At 41.7% G+C, this 20,580-nt stretch overlaps 1 protein-coding gene across 2 annotated transcripts; it reads right to left on the bottom strand.

Moving 5' to 3' along the window:
* Window positions 1-205: 205 nt before the first annotated feature.
* On the bottom strand, window positions 206-2,287 carry LOC110894885. Of its 2 annotated transcripts, none has more exons than XM_022142135.2 (3): window positions 1,638-2,287; window positions 704-781; window positions 206-623 (listed from the first exon to the last, which is right to left on the bottom strand). In XM_022142135.2, exons 1-3 carry the CDS (start codon window positions 2,173-2,175, stop codon window positions 496-498), a joined length of 744 nt encoding a protein of 247 aa, XP_021997827.1. In that variant the 5' UTR covers window positions 2,176-2,287; the 3' UTR covers window positions 206-495. The 2 variants fall into 2 exon arrangements, with proteins under 2 accessions (XP_021997827.1, XP_021997826.1); XM_022142134.1 differs by having other exon boundaries at window positions 1,605-2,285.
* Window positions 2,288-20,580: the final 18,293 nt, after the last annotated feature.

The raw sequence follows: 20,580 nt of genomic DNA, 5'->3' as shown, positions 1-20,580 counted from the left end.
AAACTTCCATTAACAACCTACATAAAATTTTACTATGCTTATCGAGCAACAAGTACAACTCTTTAAGCATGAAACACAATCAATGCAACATTATTTTCATCAATAAGGCATTACTACTTCGTGAAGTACAAGCGTTAAAGCATGTTTTTAACCCCCATCTTACATCTACTTTACCTATACCCATTCCCATTGTACAACTACTTAATGCACAAAGACACAAGGGCTTCCAAATAACATACAACTACTTGATGCACAAGTATTTAATGTGGCCTTTTGCACATAATGTACAACTAGTTGATGCAGAAGATACAATAGCTACTCCAAACAAAAGGAATTTTGAACAAAAAAAAAGTACATGGATACCTTTTTCCATTTATTTTCATCTTTGTCCTTGGATATGACCAACATCAAACAAAATCATATCCCTACCTAATATTATATATTCATTTGCTTCTTCTATCTAACATCATCTTCAACCGTAAACAATGGCTGGCATCAGTAGGTCCACTCTTGAGGGAGAAGCACCTCAGGGTTGTCCATAACGCCGCCGTGGCTGTTACTTAGCCGCCGCGGCTGCTGCTGAGCACCTAAAATCATGGCTTTCCTTCGGGTCATCAACATTTCTGCAAATCAATGATTCCTGACTGGTAACTGTAAAGTGATAGACACAATGCGGAATAAATAATATGAAGTTTAGAATTACCATAGTTTGAAGATTGAATTTGAGGTGGTGCTGTGGAAGATTCAATCATTCTAGCTGGCGAATTGACAATTGGACAAGCTGTAATTGAGAAATAATGTTAACCAAAGAAACAAGTAAATAAAAATAAAGAGTTATGCTACCACACCATTATTATTTTTACTTAATGTACCTCCTTTCTTACTAAATTACTAACTTTTTTCTTACTCAACAAAGTAACCTAATATGGCCTAGTGGTAGGAGGCTTGAATTCTTCAAATGAGACCCAAGTTCAATCTCCATTTGTGTCACTTTTGGTGGATTAAGGTAACGAAGGATTTGAGCTAGGTCTTGTGCAAGGCCTTTAGTTCTAATCCTGAGCCCACTCGGGTTTCCATCCCACCGTACGTTACGCCAGAGAGTTCTGCTCTTATGGTGACACAACGACTGTCATGTGGCAGCCAGCGGTGTGGTTTCCCGAGGGACCCTCAAAGCCAAACTCTGAAGACAGCGTAGGCCCAGTTAAGACAACATAGTCTGATTAGAGTGAGGTAATAGAACTCTCCAATTTAGAGAGTGTGGTGACTAAACACAAGAAAGTTCGTTAAAAAGTAAGCTAATATAATGTTTTTACACAATAGGTTACCTTTAGCATAGTGTTTTTACTCAATAGGTGTACATTTAGTATAGTGTTTTGTTTTTACTCAGTAGTAAGGTGTACGTTTAGCATACCGTTTCTGTTTTTACTCTATTTAAAGTGCTGTTCCTTTTACTCAACGGAGGTACATTTTGACCACCCCTCAATAATTCAGTTTTTTTTTATTAATATTAAACAGGAAAAAACAAAACTCTTGAACAAACCATGAATCAAAATATGTTTGGTTTGACTCTGCAATTTCAAACTAGAAAACAAAAAAGACAATACCTTGTCGTTTTCTAGTTTCAGGTGGGTTCGTACCGTAACCACGGGGCAAAAACACACCAGTTCCGGCGCACTCCCTCTTCGCCACCGCACCACCACCACCACCAACTCGCTTCAAGTAGTTTTGTTCGTAACGTTGGTTCTGAACTTGTGGTGGACCCCATGCAGCAACACATATATTCCGACGAAAATGCTGCTGTCGGAACAACTCTTCTCTGTCACTCCTCCGCCATGAATCTCCGATCACACCTCTGTCGTTGTGTTTAGCGACGAACCCAGTGTCACCGTCGCTAATGTTCATCCTCATCTTCATTCTTGCCACTTGTCCTGCTGCAGCATAGATCAGATTCCATGCATCTTCATCCGACGGCGCCGGAGAATGACCCGACCAGCCAAAAGTTGTCTCCGGCGAGATTTTGAAATTGGAAAGGGGTTCTTGTAAAGAAACTGATCGAGAGAAACGACGGGTTAATCCGGTGGTATCCTCATCGTAGCGGTTGTGGGGTAAGTTGAAGAGGTTTTCTTTGTCCATGAAGTGGTGGTGACGGTGGTCGGAGGAGAAATCGCCGGACATGTGTGGGGAAAGTGAGGGAGTGAAATGGGGAGGAGAAGAAGATGTAATAAAGAGGGAGAGAAGTGAAATAAAGGGCCCTACTGAAGATTAAAGAGTGGACACTGGAGAGAACGTTGAATAGACAGACTTTTATTTTTGAGTTAATTTTCGTTTTGGTACTTTTGGTTTGTGCAATTTAACGGTTTTGGCCTAATAGTTTAAAAATAGTCATTTTCCTCCCTGATCTTTAGAGTTTGTCGCCAGTTTGCTCCCTGCCTCTAACTCAGTTAAAACGTTCAATTAAAAGTAGAGATATTTCGGTAGTTTACTCCCTGACTCTAACTTAATTAAAACGTTTAGTTAAAACTCGCGGTAGTCGTGGTCGACAGGTGGTAGTTGCAGGTGATGGTAGATGGTTGTGGATGGTGGTGGTCGGCAGAAAGAGTTATTGGAAAGATAGGGGATCAGAAAAGAATTACTTATATACATGTAAATAAACAAGTTATATGTTTATTTAGGTGAAAAGACTTACATGCCTTTGCTTTTATTTATAAAATTACCAAAATACCCTTCTAGTTAATGGATTTTTTGGATAGAGTTAGAGGCGGGGAACAAAATGATGATAAGTTAGAAAAATCAGGGAGGAAGATAACTATTTTTAAACTATTAGGGTAAAACCGTTAAAATAACCAAATCACAGGGAGCAAAATGGAAGTTAACTCTAATATTTATAAGAGTAAACTTCTATTTTGCTCCCTGTGGTTTGGTGGTTTTAACACTTTTGCCCCAACCCTTTAAAAACGGACATTTTACTCCCTGATCTATACAACCTATCTCTATTATATTCCCCGCCTCAAACGTCGTCAACCTCAAACGTTAAAACACTGTCACGTGCCCCTTATGTGAGGGGCAAATCTATCATTTCCCAACCCAGATATTTATAAACCATTTTAATACCCTAATTAGCCCCATTTTTTGTTCTTCCTTCCAGCATCTTCTTTGTAACACCCCGTGTTTCGAAAGTCAAAGTCAAAGTCAAAGATTGAAGTCAAAGGAAGAAAAGATTGCTAATTGCGATCTGTCTCTCCTTGTTCAATTCCTGTTTTGACTTCTTTGACTCGTAGATAGTCTTTTATGCTTTACGTTAGTTGTATTATGTGGAGTATTTATTAATAATCGAAGTTTAATCGACGTTTATTCGATATTTATCGCATGTTTGATCGCTTATTCACTTATCGCACTCGCAGCTCGAATTTCGCACTTTGGATATTGTTATTATGTCTGTGTGTGCCTTTTATGTGTTACTTGTGCATGTTTATTTATGTTGTGTTGTGGTGATTAATTGAAACGCAATCGAAACTCAATCGCAATCGAATCACAGACGCCTAATGCAAGTAATCTAGGATGATTATATGTTAGATATAGTAGTTGGGATTAAAAGTAATTTGAATGAGAAACTCTATCGCATCGCAACGCTCGCAATCGCAATCAAAACGGCAAAACTCGTCGCACCAAACACTCGAACCAAGTGACTGATCGACCAGGTGACCAGCCGACTGACCAGCCGGTCGATCGAGCTGCCGCTCGATCGGCCAGCCACTCGATCGGGCTGCCACCCGATCGACCAGCCCCTTTCCACTTTGGGAAACTCTATAAATACCTCCTGTCACCATCAAACTTTCCACTTTTGCTCTCTGACGTCCGACCAGCGCTCGTGTTTACTTTTTCTTCGATTTCTCTCAATTCCGGTAAAATCTCAACCTAAAACTTGTACATCTTTGATCTACACATGATTCTACACCTTCCTATCTTTCGAATCCTAACTTTTAACTGTGAAATCACTAGATTTGAGGTGTTCTAGGATGATGTCATCATGGTGTTCTTAGGAACTTCATGTTTTGGCTTCAGTCCTTCAAGAACAACTTAGATCTAACCGATTTCCACATAAACAAACAAAGATCTTCCATAAGATCTAAACATATTCACGGTGAAAAGGATTGAGAGAAGGTTTTCCAACTTTCTTTCAACTCTTTTACACTCAATGCACTCAAAACCGATAGAACCGGAGCTTGTACCGACTTCCTACTCAATCTTGTGGTTGTGTTGGTCCGAGATCTGGATTCCATCCACGAGACTACCGATTTCGGGTTAAACATGGAACACCGTCTCGAACAGTTTACTGATTGGATTTGGGTGATTCCTGTCCGATCAGGAGTACCAAGTATTGACGAGGATTCTGCTGATTAACACGTTGTCACACCGTCTCGATAAAACGACAAACTATCAAAACAACCAAGAGTCAGACGAATAGGACGACCAGGACGAAAAGTTGTCCGATCGGACTACCGTCCGATCGGATTGCCATCCGAGCGGGTTGTCACCCGATCGATCTACACCTTGGTCCCACACTTAACTTTATTTTCAAAACCTTGAAGGATGAACATTGAACAAAGGGCTGACCGATCGGATTACCATCCGATCGGACTACCACTCAACCATGTAATGATCAGACTTCAACGCTTAAACAATTTTGAACATGTTTCCCTACACAAGGATTGCCACCCGATCGGATGGTCATCCGATTGAGTGATCGTCCTGCGGTGAACTTGTTCTCGCTAAAGTGTCCAACCAATCGGGTTGTCGTCTGATCGAACGGTCGTTCGATCGACCGACCTGAAAGGTAGAGATATTTCTGTATTCTCAAAATGCTACAACGCAAACTTCAAAAGTCAAGCCATCATACACAAACACATCCTTCTCAAAGGAAGAAACAATCCACTCGAAAGGTCACCCGATCGAATGACCATCCGAGCGGACTGTCACTCGAACGACCGGCTGTCCGATCGGACTACCATCCGATCGAACTGCTGACCGACCCACTTACACCTTGTATCGTCTTATGTGTCGCTTATCGTTATGCTATCGTTCTGATCAGGCTAACCCTACTTTCTAGCGCTCCCTTCAATCCATCAATCGTTGTGAGTATACTCGATCCCTTTTTGCTTTATGCACTTTTGGGTGTTACATACGTTACTTATTCTAAATCACATCGAACACACTATGCAATACTTTTAACGCTATCCGTTACCGCATGTTATACGTGACTTAATGAATGCTTGTTTGTTATGTTTACACATGGAATGTTGTCTACCTGCCTTAGCAACGATAGTACTATAGTTTGGACTCAGCATCTGTTCACTCAAGGGTTGTTAAGGATAATTAGTTACATGACTCACAGTGGTGAGTGTGTATCGCGAACTGCCTTGGGCAGTTAACCCGCAGTCATTGGTATCGATAGGTTCATGTCGATAACTAACATGCTTCATTTCACACTGTGTACGTGCTGGTTATGCGTAATCGATTTCGAACTCTATTATATCTATTAAACTTGTATGCTCACCTTTACACTATGTGTATTGACTTTTACTTTAACGTATGTGACAGGTGCTTAGGATGCTTATTTGCTTACTTTGCTGTGAAATCGAGGCTAGGAAAGACCTAGGTCAACAATAAATAATTGTCTATAATAAAAATCTGAGTTGTCGGAACAGAACAATTTGACTAGATCTTTTCTGTAATAATTGTATTATCATTTATGACATGGTATGGGACGTGTTGCTTTAAATATCTGGTAATTATAATTGTTATGAAAACCTCTGGACAATCTGTTTCGTTCATTATCGCGCCCCGTTGATTCCGCCATCGGTTGGGGTGTGACAGATTGGTATCAGAGCCATAACTATAGGGAATTAGGCAAGACTCGATCTAGTCCGGGTCGGAGTCTTGGAAAGGACCTAGTCTATAGTTAAGTACCCACAAGACCGACTTATGCATACCCTGTAGGGGTCATGTACGAGCTTGCTTACTACTTCTCGCTATTTTCGCGCACGCTACACTATCACTGCACATTATTATTTCAAAATGAACTGGTAATCAGGTCGAGAATAGGTGTGGATGCCGCAAACTCTCGATTAGATCGCCTGTTCGACCTGCATTTCTATCTACAAAACACGAGAATTTACGTTGAATCAGGAGTGAAATCCATACTTTAACGCAGATTTTCGTCGCTATTCTTATTAAAACAGGAATGAAGTTGTTAAGTCAGGGGGGAAACCCGAATCTTGATGACTTGTTCTGACCCCTATTTTGTTTTACCAAACTCTCACCAAAGTCTCGACGGACTCCAACGGCTTGAAGCCACGCTGTAACCAGAGGGATGCGTGCCATTCGCCCAGATACGAGGCGAAAACACAGTCCCAAAGGTCAAAGTGTGTACGGAAGGACCTTGTGAATAGTCGAATCACTTTGGTTAGTCGATGTCTATCTAGCCGCAGACAATCTATTTCTCGATTTTTATGTGTTTCGATTCTGAGCTCACTACTGCTGACTCTGATATTCGACGATTTTATGTGATTTATGTGCTTTTATCTGTTTATGTGTTACGATTTATGGTGATTAATTCGCTTTTCACGTCCGCTTGATCGAAACATACGAATCGCACTAAACCTTTATCTCAAAACGCTACCAAATCGCTAACTGTGGACGACCTTATGCTAGGTTATACGCTTATACTATACTACTCGCTATGATAGAGGAACACGTATAACCCGTATAGATGAATATGTGCAAAATATAGTGTGGTTTCTGTGGATTACGTGCTTCTGTGCTCTACGTGATTTTTGAATCCTATGTGCTTATGTACCTCTGTGATTATGTGCCTATGTGACTATGTGATTGAATGTGTTCCTGAGCCTTAATAGTATTAGGCGTGTGAGGTGAGATTCGATTTTGTTGTAATTGAGCCCTATGGCGATGTCTGTTGCAGACAATGTCGTCATCTGGACCCTCATCTGGACCCCGTCACCCACGACTTTCTCGTCAAGAACAGAGAGATAAACGCCTCACTACCATGATCGCTAAGCAAGTGGCAAAGACTGTTCCTCTAATCGTGAGTGAACTGTACGAAAATAAGAGCAAATCGTCCGAGGAATCCAGGACCGAAGCTCCCAAGGTTACCCCTAAAGCTGCTTTCAGCTTCAAACAGTTCAAGGCATGCGGACCGAAAGAGTTCACTGGTGAAGATGACCCTACGGCCTTGTTTCAATGATTCGACTCGATCGAAGTCACCCTGCGACAGAGCGGATGTCCTGACAATCTCCGCACCCTGAATGCTACCGACGTCTTCCAGTCCCGCGCATTAGACTGGTGGACGGCTCAAAGGAAAAAACGCGAAAATGATGCAGCCTACGGTCTGTCATGGGACGAGTTGAAGAACGTTATGCTCGAAGAGTTCTGCCCTCCCCATGAGCGCCAAAAGCTGGAAGATGAATTCTGGCATCTGAAGCAGAAGGAAGGTGACAACGCTGCTTTGACTGCTCGCTTCAAGCAACTCAGTATTATCTGCCCCGATCAAGTGAAGACTACCGACATAACGATCAAGAAGTACATCTGCGCCCTGCCGGATTGTGTTGCAGATTTTGTACAAGCCTCCAAGCTAGCTACAATCGAAGAAACTTACTTGCTTGCCGCTGAAATCAATGACAAGCGGGTAAAAACTGGTTTTTGGGATAAAGCTTCAAAGAACCTGCACCAAGCTACCGCCGCACCGACTGCCGACACCACAGCCACCGCATCTCAGTCATCGAAGTCCTCTCGGCGCAAGAGGAAGAACAATAACAACATCTCCAGCAACAAGAACTGTGTTGTCTCTACCGCTGCATCACTTCAAGCGGTACCCGCTCATCCTCAACAACAGCACCGATCAGCTCCAGCTCCAGCTCCAATCACTTATGCACCGCCTGCCAAGCGTGTATACACTGGTCCTCACCCTGCCTGCCCGACATGCTCTTATCATCACCCAGTGGGTCTAGCCTGCAGATTTTGCGCACATTGCAATATGTATGGCCATTTCACCGCGAATTGTCGAACCGGCCCCCGCAACACCACAGCTCAAGCCACTGCTTATCAAGCTCTGCTCCCAGCCCCTCAAGGCCAACAAGCAGCTCAGGCACCAATGGTCAACGCCAGAGTCTGCTTCGCATGTGGCGATCCTAACCATTTCGCCAACATGTGCTCGAACAGGGTTGTGAAACAAGAGCCTTAGCAACAGCAGCAGCAGCAGCCTCAATAGCAACAGCAGCAAGCAGCATGCGCCAGAACTTTCAACATCAATGTGCACCAAGCCCAGGCTGACAACAACGTCGTTAATGGTACGTTCCTTGTGAATGGTATTTATGCATCGTGTTTGTTTGATACTGGAGCCGATAACTGTTTTGTATCCTTTGAGTTCGAAAAGCTCCTTAATCGTAAGCGCTCCCATCTCTCCTCGACGTTTGATGTCGAAGTCGCCACTGGAAGAACCGTCGCTGTTAATTCTGTTCTTCGTGATTGTACTCTGGAACTCAACAATCACATCTTTCCGATTGACCTTATTCCAATGCAGCTCGGACGTTTTGACATCATAGTAGGCATGGACTTTCTTCGCGAAAACCATGCTGAAGTTGTGTGCTTTGACAAGATGATTCGATTCGCGCTCGCTAACGGTGACCAGCTGTGTGTCTATGGTGAAACTGCTTCAAAAGGTCTCAAGCTTATGTCATGTGTCCAAGCTAGCAAGTATCTCCGCAAGGAATACAGAGCTTTCTTGGCTGACATTGTAGTAGCAGAGAAGGTAAAGAAAGGAAAGACAGAAGTGAAAGACATTCCTGTTGTCCGTGAATTTCCTCAGGTTTTCCCTGATGATCTCCCCGGACTCCCGCCAAGTCGTGATATCGATTTTCGTATCGACCTCGTTCCTGGAGCCAACCTTGTTGCCAAAGCTCCTTATCGACTCGCTCCATCCGAAATGCGTGAACTCTCGAGTCAGCTTCAGGAATTACTGGATAAAGGCTTTATTCGCCCGAGCACCTCTCCGTGGGGCGCACCAGTCCTTTTCGTCAAAAAGAAGGATGGGTCGTTCAGGATGTGAATCGACTATCGGGAGTTGAATAAGTTGACAATCAAGAATCGCTATCCCCTGCCTCGAATTGATGATTTGTTTGATCAGCTACAAGGTTCTACATGTTTCTCGAAGATCGATCTACGTTCAGGCTATCACCAGCTACACATTCAAGAGGAGGATATACCCAAAACCGCATTCCGCACTCGATACGGCCACTATGAGTTTGTTGTTATGCCTTTTGGTCTAACCAACGCACCCGCGGTTTTCATGGATCTGATGAATCGGGTGTGTAAACCATATCTAGACCGCTTCGTCATCGTGTTCATCGATGATATCCTGATCTATTCTAACTCGAAAGCCGAACACGCGCAACATCTACGTTTGGTTCTCGAGCTACTCCGGGGGAATCGACTCTATGCCAAGTTCTCCAAGTGTGAATTTTGGCTGGATGAGGTTCAATTCCTCGGTCACATTGTCAATAGTCAAGGTATTCATGTCGATCCCGCGAAGATTGAAGCAGTTAAGAGTTGGGTTATGCCGAAGAACCCGTCTGAAGTCCGTTCTTTTCTCGGACTAGCAGGCTATTATCGTCGATTTATCAAAGGATTCTCCAAGATCGCCGTGCCGCTTACTGCTCTCACGCACAAAGACAGACCCTTTGTTTGGGGAACTGAACAAGAATCTGCCTTCCAAACCCTCAAGCATATGCTTTGCAATGCTCCCGTCCTCGCGTTACCCGATGGAAACGACGACTTTATTGTCTGTTGCGATGCCTCAAACCTTGGTCTTGGTTGTGTTCTCATACAACGGAACAAGGTCATTGCTTACGCGTCTCGTCAGCTCAAAATCCACGAGAAGAACTATACAACCCACGATCTCGAGCTAGGCGCAGTTGTTTTTGCGTTAAAGATTTGGCGACACTACCTGTATAGTACTAAGTGTATGATCTTCACCGATCATAGGAGCCTACAACATATCTTTGACCGGAAGGAACTTAATATGCGTCAACGCCGATGGGTAGAACTTCTCAACGATTACGACTGTGAGATTCGTTACCACCCAGGCAAAGCAAATGTTGTTGCCGACGCTCTCAGCAGGTGGAGTTATCTGCATAGCATTCCTAATATTCCAGCCTAGCATCATCTCGAGACTCTCATTCACGAAGCCCAACATGCTTGTTTTAACGAGCACACTTTGGAGAAGGAAAGGATACACCACGATCGAGCCCACCTTGTTAATAAGTCGAATGGGATATTCCACTATCTGGATCGAATTTGGATCCCTAAGCGGAACGATTTGTGATAGACTCTGATGGACGAAGCCCACAAATCTCGGTATTCTATTCATCCCGGTGCCGACAAAATGTACCAGGACCTTCGCTACAAGTACTGGTGGTCGGGTATAAAGAGGGATATTGCTCTCTACGTTGGAAAGTGCCTAACTTGCTCGAAAGTCAAGGCTGAACACCAAAGACCCTCTGGCTTACTCGAACAACCCCCGATCCCTATATGGAAGTGGGAGAGTATAGCTATGGACTTCGTAACCAAACTCCCACGAACAACCGCAGGTCACGATAGCATCTGGGTTATCGTAGACCGTTTGACCAAATCAGCACACTTCCTGCCAATACAAGAAGGCTACAAGGTAGAAAGATTAGCCCGAATCTACACAGACGAAGTTATCTGTCGACACGGTACGCCTCGCGATATCATTTCTGATCGTGATTCTCGGTTACCTCGCGACTGTGGGAAATGTTTCAAGCTGCTCTCGGTACTACGCTTAATCTGAGTACCGCATTCCATCCTCAAACCGACGGTCAGACTGAGAGAACGATCCGTACCCTTGAAGACATGCTTCGCTCATGTGTTATAGACTTCGGTGGTAATTGGGACGCATACCTGCCGTTAGTCGAATTCTCGTATAATAACAGCTATCACTCCAGCATCCAAATGGCACCCTTTGAGGCCTTATACGGAAGAAGATATCGGTCGCCTATTGTGTGGCATGAGATCGGGCACTCGCAATTAACCGGTCCCGAGCTATTGCAAGAAACAACTGACAAAATCCTCCAAATAAGAGACAACCTGTTGAAAGCTCGGAGTCGTCAGAAAAGTTACGCCGATAGATGACGCAAGCCCCTTGAATTTAACGTTGGCGACTACGTACTCCTAAAGGTATCACGTTGGAAAGGTGTGGTCAGATTCGGCAAGAAAGGGAAACTAGCGCCTCGATGTGTTGGACCTTTTAAGATTCTAGAAAGGATCGGATAAGTCGCCTACAAACTTGAACTACCGGAGGAACTTAGTAACGTCCACCCGACTTTCCATGTTTCGAACCTCCGCAAGTGCCTAGCTGAGCATGATTTAATTGTACCCCTCGATGACCTCCAAATAAACGAAACACTACACTTCGTGGAAAAGCCTGTCGAAATCACGGACCGCCAAACCAAGCAGCTCAGACGCTCGCGCATTCCTATCGTGAAAGTCCGATGGGAAGGCAAACGAGGCGCAGAGTTCACTTGGGAACTCGAAAGCGACATGAAGGCAAAGTATCCACAGTTGTTCGTTACGGCTTCAGCCTAATTTCGGGACGAAATTCCCTTAATTAGGGGAGGCTGTAACACCCCGTGTTTCGAAAGTCAAAGTCAAAGTCAAAGATTGAAGTCAAAGGAAGAAAAGATTGCTAATTGCGATCTGTCTCTCCTTGTTCAATTCCTGTTTTGACTTCTTTGACTTGTAGATAGTCTTTTATGCTTTACGTTAGTTGTATTATGTGGAGTATTTATTAATAATCGAAGTTTAATCGACGTTTATTCGATATTTATCGCATGTTTGATTGCTTATTCACTTATCGCACTCGCAGCTCGAATTTTGCACTTTGGATATTGTTATTATGTCTGTGTGTGCCTTTTCTGTGTTACTTGTGCATGTTTATTTATGTTGTGTTGTGGTGATCAATCGAAACGCAATCGAAACTCAATCGCAATCGAATCACAGATGCCTAACGCAAGTAATCTAGGATGATTATATGTTAGATATAGTAGTTGGAATTAAAAGTAATTTGAATGAGAAACTCTATCGCATCGCAACGCTCGCAATCGCAATCGAAACGACAAAACTCGTCGCACCAAACACTCGAACCAAGTGACTGATCGACCAGGTGACCAGCCGATCGATCGAGCTATCGGCCGATCGGCCAACCACTCGATCGGGCTGCCACCCGATCGACCAGCCCCTTTCCACTTTGGGAAACTCTATAAATACCTCATGTTTGTGACAACCGGTAATTTACGGCTCTTAATTACGTGATTAACAAGTGATTAACGCAATAATAAATAGTGTTTACGACGCAAATTAACTTAATTAGGGCCTCAGTAAGCTTAGGAACGCTTATGCGGTTCTACAGTGCGCGTGTGACGATCTGCGGGGATACTGTTGGAAATTAAACAGTAATAAACTGAGAACGTACGAAATACTGGTGACGCCGACAAATATGGATGTTACACGAATGTTTTATGCTTATGGAGTTTGGGTCGCGATATCGGGTCTCGTAGGAATTACGGGCCACTTACACATGAGATGGGCTTGTGGGCCCTGGGCCCAAGCCCAAAACCCACAAGCTTAAACCTACACATAATTTAAGACCTTAACAAATCTTATCAAGATCTATAAAATCTCTACTAGATATGCAAAATCTCTACAAGATATGAAAAATCTATACAAGATTTGCAAAATCCTTATAAAATCTCAACAAGATTTTACAAGATCTCTAGAGCTCTATAAATACTCAAACCAAACAACAAACCCACAATATATACAAAAGAAATCCTGCACACTCTCTTTCAAAATCCTAAACAAACACTCAAATATACACAAACACACCAAGAGAACACAGACTTTAAGTCTGTCTTCTCCCATTTCTCTCTCGATCTTTACATATACAGACAACACAAATCATCATACTCCCTCATTACCCTCTTGATTTCACACAAGTCAAACACCTCTCAACCCACACTTTCCCGGCAAACAGCAGACCCGGCGACAACCACAGAGAACCGGCGGCTGCCGGTAGTTCTCTCCGACGAGCGAGACCCCCCTCTTCCGATGAACCCCAGCGGCAGCGGAATCGAAGGGCGTGCGGCGGTGCGTGGCGGTGGCGGTGATGAAGGATGATGATGGTGACGTGCCGACGACGGTTGTTCCAGCCGACGATAGGCGGAGCCGCGGCGGCGCTAACAGATGGAGGTGGTGGTTATCTTGTTCTTGATTCTGATTTGGTTCGAGCTCCGGTTCGGGTTACGCGTCTTTCGGCTCAGCAGATTCCCAAGTCTCGGTCCGATGGTTCGTGTATTTATCCGACGAATTTCGCCGGTAAAATCTCGTTTTCTTCATCTTTTGTTTCTGAAAATTTAGATGAAGATGATACTAATAATGATCTGTTTGTTCGGGTTCGGATTCGACTCGGTTCTGGTTCGGGTCAAATATGGTGCTCGAGTTTCACTGGTCAGTTGGTTTCGAGTGTTTTGGTGCTGTGTTCGGGTCAAGCAACTCGGTTCAGTTTAGACAAGGTCTGGTTCGGTCAGATTTGTCTGCTTCAGAAGCGGTTCGGGTTGACTGGTCAACTCAGCGAGTCAACTCGGCCAACGGCAGCGAGTCAACTCCGTGTTCGGGTCAGCGGTTCTGGTCAACAGTTTGGTTCGGGTCAACCGGTTCGGCGTTTCGACACGCGGAGTGGTAAAGTTTTAATGACGCGAATTATTTCGTCATCTTTATAGTTTTAAGTTACGCGACAAACGAGCTTGAACCGATTCGGTTAATTATAGCCTATGTTTAATATATTTGACGAATTACATTATATTGATTGAATATTGTTGAAGTTTGATAAAAATGACGACAACTTACGTTGTCGGGGGCGTCCAAAAACAGAGGAAACTCTGCCCGTTTTTCGAGAAAATCCGTAAAATAATTACGTTTTAATACAAAACGTAACCAATCGACTACAACGACTTTTATAGAATTAAATACAAGTGTATAGCATTTCCGACGACACTTTACAACATACGAAAACGACAATTCTTTTATAAAAACGAGTATAGTTTAATACTTATTTGAAACATCTGAATTCAGATATTTTTCATAAACGCCTACGAGGCTTGGTTTAAACATCAAGAATACGGAAACTCTTTATAAAATAAATATGATTATTCTATTTATTTCAAACACCTAAAAACTCGGCGATTCTTTTATAAAGAGAAATATAGTTATATATTTATCTCAAATATCATAACACACGAATTCTCTTACAAAATAAATATAATTTTTATTTTTATTTCAAACGCCGAAACGGCATATACGTATATTTTGGCAAATATATACAAGACGTAATATATATAATACAAGTTTATTATATATTACTTTCTTACGAATATTCCTGTATACACAAACGACTTCCCGGGGCAACAAAAGATAACTTAGTCATTTTCGTTAAATTAACAACGTACCAACGAATCGTTCGATTAACGATTCGGTAGAGCTCGGTAACACGTAGTTTAGTTACCGTTTTTGGTTAGAAACTTATTAGATATTCCGTGTTAGGAATATTGTAGAATGCACGCTAGCGAGTCTCGTCTTGGAAACGACATCACGAAGTCATAATTAGCTAGCTTTGCACAAGACAATCCAGGTGAGTTCAAAACCCCACCTTTTTACGGTTTTACATTTTTCTAAATGTTTTCGGGGTGGAAAGACAGGCATATTTCGCAAAACATACAAGGTTTTCAATTACATATTTCTAAACCATTTTATAAACAAGTTTCAGCTGACATAAATGGTTTACGAAAAGCTTATGTTCTATACCGGTTTTTCAAGCAAGAGTATTTTTCGAAATGTACATACACATGTACTCTAGTTTCTAAAATTCGAAAAAATACAAGTACAAAGAGGCACACAAAACTAAGGAATGACACATAGATCACGTGACGAATAGGGTAACATAAGCACCATTAGTCAACGTATACATTTAGACCGCGGAACAGAAGGGTTAGATCTAATGGGTTTCAGGCAACCCCACCCTTGGCCTACTTCTACCAATGAGTGCTTTTGTGTCTCAGTCGAACTCGACAAAAATGCCTAGGTTTGGTGGCTTCCTATGTCGTTACATATGTTAGTGGCCTCGCGAACCATTAGCGATCTCGTATTCCTTACATATACAGAACTAAGTTTCAATACGTCTTTACAAATTACCTATCATGTTTTATACACAATCAAAGCATAGGATTATGCAGGCTTGATGTCAATGTCAGGGTGAACATTGACAGTACACAAATTTTACAATCACAAGACTTTACAAATGCAAGGTTTTTGCAAATACAATGCGTTACAAATACAGAGTTTTCATATAACACGATAAGAAAATGATTTTAAATACGTTTTCTCAACAATACATCAAAAACCGGTCATTCAAAAAGATTTATTTCAAATCTTTTACAAACAAACTATGAACTCGCTCAACTTTATGTTGATTTTTCGCATGTTTCTTTCTCTGGTTACTTTTCAGAAACTGAGGCACGGTTGGAATAGGAGAACCATGCGGAGTCGAGTACTTAGTGGGCGTTCAATTTCTAAAAGACTTAGATTATTTGCTTCCGCTATGCAATGAAGATACCAGTCCAGTCACGCCAATGCTCTGATATTTCGGGGTGTGACAGATTAGTATCAGAGCTATAGGTTACAGCGAATTAGGTTTTTGTAGAGATACCTAGGCTCTAACCTCACTTTCCTCTGGGAACTTAGAATATTAAAAGTTGAATACATACAGAACGCCTAGTACTTGAATATGGTCTCCAACCGTTGTCGAAAAACAAACAGTCAAACTTTTGTTTTCAAACATACGCTATTGTGGTGTTTTATACATGGTACACAAAAACAGTCGCATACAGTACACAAAACTCTGAGAGTTTAGGAAACATGTATTTAAGACCTTCGGAAACTCATGTTGAAGTTCATTAAAGTTCATCACGTAGGAACTGTGAATATTAACTCGGGCACACACCATTACCCATATTGTCTATGATATTTTGACTTCCCGAGCAGGCAGCATACGCATAACGAAACGCTAGTGCACAGGTATACGTGAAACTTAAGCTATACATCAACGGAGGTTGAAGTATGTCACATACGACTTTTGAGGAAGCGACAGTTGGCACGCGGTCCTGTAAATGACACGAGTCATGCTAAGGAGAAGACGTATGTCTCCGCATTCCCCCTGACTCAATAATGACGAATACGCTATGTTCGATATTCCGTGGTAATGTCCCTTAACAACCGGTTATCACATGCAACCCCAGGTAAAGTCCTTAAATTTCTTTTATTGAAATTTCGACTTTCACATTTACTGAATAGATTTTCATATCCCTACTCCTCTTGATGGTCAATGTATCACAATCATTTCTTTCAGTATAGCAAATATTCAATTGCTTCATTCATATGTTACGCATGCATCGTTTGTTACCCATGTGGTTTCGTTTCGAATAAGCCTTTCATTTGTTCCGAGTCGTAGTGGACTTGTTTGGTCTACGACTCCATTAAGTTGTTTGTTGATTTCGACACCTTGTGATGGTGTTTTCACTAGTTGAAGCTTGCGCTAATCTCGTTTACACAACTCATGCACGGATTTAAATTATTTATTTGTTGATTTGCTTTAAATCCGTTTTGATTTATCATATTACAGCAGTCTTAATACAATAGTGTGCTAAGACAATGGTACACAAATTCATTTTGTATTCAGATGTACCTACTAACGGTTCTTTCATTATCGATCGAAAGTTTTGCGACATCCATTGCTTCTTCATCTTCGATCGAAAACAGTATTTCTTGATGTTCCATTTCCAATTGAAAATTCTATACAGTTATTTGAAACAAACTTTCAGATTCACTTTATTACGTTTTCATTCGATTTCAAACACGGTGAATTTGTTTGATCACCGCTATTATTGAATTATTTAAATCACTACGACACCTTGTGGTGTCAGTACAAACTTGTAGCTTGGGCTAATCATGATTGAGCATTTTATGCAAAACACAGGTGATACTTGTTCGATCACCGCTATATTTGAATTGTTTCATTCACTACGACACCTTGTGGCGTCGGTATAACTTGCAGCTTGGGCTGATCATGATCGAGCGTTTCATGCAAAACTATTTCATTGAACTTGATTCTAAGTTCCATTTAGTGGATGTTATCGTTTCTAGAATTCATTTGCATATTGTGAATGTTCGTTTAGAATTCTATTGGTTGAAATTCCTCTTTTATTAGACCCCTGTTAACTTAGTCACATTGGTGACTGTATCAGTATATCTCGTTTCCTTTGACATTATTCGTATTTACTTACGCATAACGTAACTCTAAGGAGTTAACGTAGTCTAAATTTCGAGGACGAAATTTTATTAACAGGGGGAGAATGTGACAACCGGTAATTTACGGCTCTTAATTACGTGATTAACAAGCGATTAGCGCAATAATAAATAGTGTTTACGACACAAATTAACTTAATTAGGGTCTCCGTAAGCTTAGGAACGCTTATGCGGTTCTACAGTGTGCGTGTGACGATCTGCAGAGATACTGTTGGAAATTAAACGGTAATAAACTGAGAACGTACGAAATACTGACGACGCCGACAAATATGGATGTTACACGAATGTTTTATGCTTATGGAGTTTGGGTCGTGATATCGGGTCTCGTAGGAATTACGGGCCACTTACACATGAGATGGGCTTGTGGGCCCTGGGCCCAAGCCCAAAACCCACAAGCTTAAACCTGCAGATAATTTAAGACCTTAACAAATCTTATCAAGATCTATAAAATCTCTACTAGATATGTAAAATCTCTACAAGATATGAAAAATCTATACAAGATTTGCAAAATCCTTATAAAATCTCAACAAGATTTTACAAGATCTCTAGAGCTCTATAAATACTCAAACCAAACAACAAACCCACAATATATACAAAAGAAATCCTGCACACTCTCTTTCAAAATCCTAAACAAACACTCAAATATACACATACACACCAAGAGAACACAGACTTTAAGTCTGTCTTCTCCCATTTCTCTCTCGATCTTTACATATACAGACAACACAAATCATCATACTCCCTCATTACCTTCTTGATTTCAAACAAGTCGAACACCTCTCAACCCAAACTTTTCTGGCAAACAGCAGACCCGGCGACAACCACAGAGAACCGGCGGCTGTCGGTGGTTTTCTTCAACGAGCGAGACCCCCCTCTTCCGATGAACCCCAGCGGCGGCGGAATCGAAGGGCGTGCGGCGGCGCGTGGCGGTGATGAAGGATGATGATGGTGACATGCTGACGGCGGTTGTTCCAGCCGACGACAGGTGGAGCCGCGTCGGCGCTAACAGATGGAGGTGGTGGTTATCTTGTTCTTGATTCTGATTTGGTTCGAGCTCCGGTTCGGGTTACTCGTGTTTCGGCTCAGCAGGTTCCCAAGTCTCGGTCCGATGGTTCGTGTATTTATCCGACGAATTTCGCCGGTAAAATCTCGTTTCCTTCATCTTTTGTTTCTGAAAATTTAGATGAAGATGATACGAATAATGATCTGTTTGTTCGGGTTCGGATTCGACTCGGTTCTGGTTCGGGTCACATGTGGGGCTCGAGTTTCACTGGTCAGTTGGGTTCGAGTGTTCTGGTGCGGTGTTCGGGTCAAGCAACTCGGTTCAGTTTAGACAAGGTCCGGTTCGGTCAGATTTGTCCGCGTCGGAAGCGGTTCGGGTTGACTTGTCAACTCAGCGAGTCAACTCGGTCAACGGCAGCGAGTCAACTCCGCGTTCGGGTCAGCGGTTCTGGTCAACAGTTTGGTTTGGGTCCACCGGTTCGGCGTTTCGACACGCGGAGTGGTAAAGTTTTAACGACGCGAATTATTTGGTCATCTTTATAGTTTTAAGTTACGCGACAAACGAGCTTGAACCGATTCAGTTAATTATAGCTTATGTTTAATATATTTGACAAATTACAATATATTGATTGAATATTGTTGAAGTTTGATAAAAATAACGACAACTTGCGTTGTCGGGGGCGTCCAAAAACAGAGGAAACTCTGCCCGTTTTTCGAGAAAATCCGTAAAATAATTACGTTTTAATACAAAACGTAACCAATCGACTACAACGACTTTTATAGAATTAAATACCAGTGTATAGCATTTCTGACGACACTTTACAACATACGAAAACGACAATTCTTTTATAAAAACGAGTATAGTTTATATACTTATTTCAAACATCCGAATTCGGATATTTTTCATAAACGACTACGAGGTTTGGTTTAAACATCAAGAATACGGAAACTTTTTATAAAATAAATATGATTATTCTATTTATTTCAAACACCTAAAAACTCGGCAATTCTTTTATAAAGAGAAATATAGTTATATATTTATTTCAAATATCATAACACACGAATTCTCTTATAAAATAAATATAATTTTTATATTTATTTCAAACGCCGAAAAGGCATATACGTATATTTTGGCAAATATATACAAGACGTAATATATATAATACAAGTTTATTATATATTACTTTCTTACGAATATTCCTGTATACACAAACGACTTCCCGGGGCAACAAAAGATAACTTAGTCATTTTCGTTAAATTAACAACGTACCAACGAATCGTTCGATTAACGATTCGGTAGAGCTCGGTAACACGTAGTTTAGTTACCGTTTTTGGTTAGAAACTTATTAGATATTCCGTGTTAGGAATATTGTAGAATGCACGCTAGCGAGTCTCGTCTTGGAAATGACATCAGAAGTCGTAATTAGCTAGCTTTGCACAAGACAATCCAGGTGAGTTCATAACCCCACCTTTTTACGATTTTACATTTTTCTAAATGTTTTCGGGGTGGAAAGACATGCATATTTCGCAAAACATACAAGGTTTTCAATTACGTATTTCTAAACCATTTTACAAACAAGTTTCAACTGACATAAATGGTTTACGAAAAGCTTATGTTCTATAGCGGTTTTTCAAGCAAGAGCATTTTTCGAAATGTACATACACATGTACTCTAGTTTCTAAAATTCGGAAAAATACAAGTACAAAGAGGCACACAAAACTAAGGAATGACACATAGATCACGTGATGAATAGGGTACCATAAGCACCATTAGTCAACGTATACATTTAGACCGCGGAACAGAAGGGTTAGATCTAATGGGTTTCAGGCAACCCCACTCTTGGCCTACTTCTACTAATGAGTGCTTTTGTGTCTCAGTCGAACTCGACAAAAATGCCTAGGTTTGGTGACTTCCTATTTCGTTACATATGTTAGTGGCCTCGCGAACCATTAGCGATCTCGTATTCCTTACATATACAAAACTCAGTTTCAATACGTCTTTACAAATTACCTATCATGTTTAATACACATTCAAAGCATAGGATTATGCAGGCTTGATGTCAATGTCAGGGT

The sequence above is a fragment of the Helianthus annuus genome, chromosome 12 (genome assembly GCF_002127325.2).
Source record: "Helianthus annuus cultivar XRQ/B chromosome 12, HanXRQr2.0-SUNRISE, whole genome shotgun sequence".
NCBI lineage: Eukaryota > Viridiplantae > Streptophyta > Magnoliopsida > Asterales > Asteraceae > Helianthus > Helianthus annuus.
The sequence above is the reverse complement of the archived record's forward strand: the minus strand, read 5'-3'. Positions and strand labels throughout refer to the sequence as shown.

Coding starts and splice junctions, on each gene's coding strand:
- LOC110894885 (XM_022142134.1), bottom strand. CDS start 2,175: ATGTCCGGCGATTTCTCCTCCGACCACCGTCACCACCACTTCATGGAC. Junction 782..1,604: donor TGAAACTAGAAAACGACAAG/GTATTGTCTTTT, acceptor TCTCAATTACAG/CTTGTCCAATTGTCAATTCG. Junction 624..703: donor AATTCAATCTTCAAACTATG/GTAATTCTAAAC, acceptor ATTGATTTGCAG/AAATGTTGATGACCCGAAGG.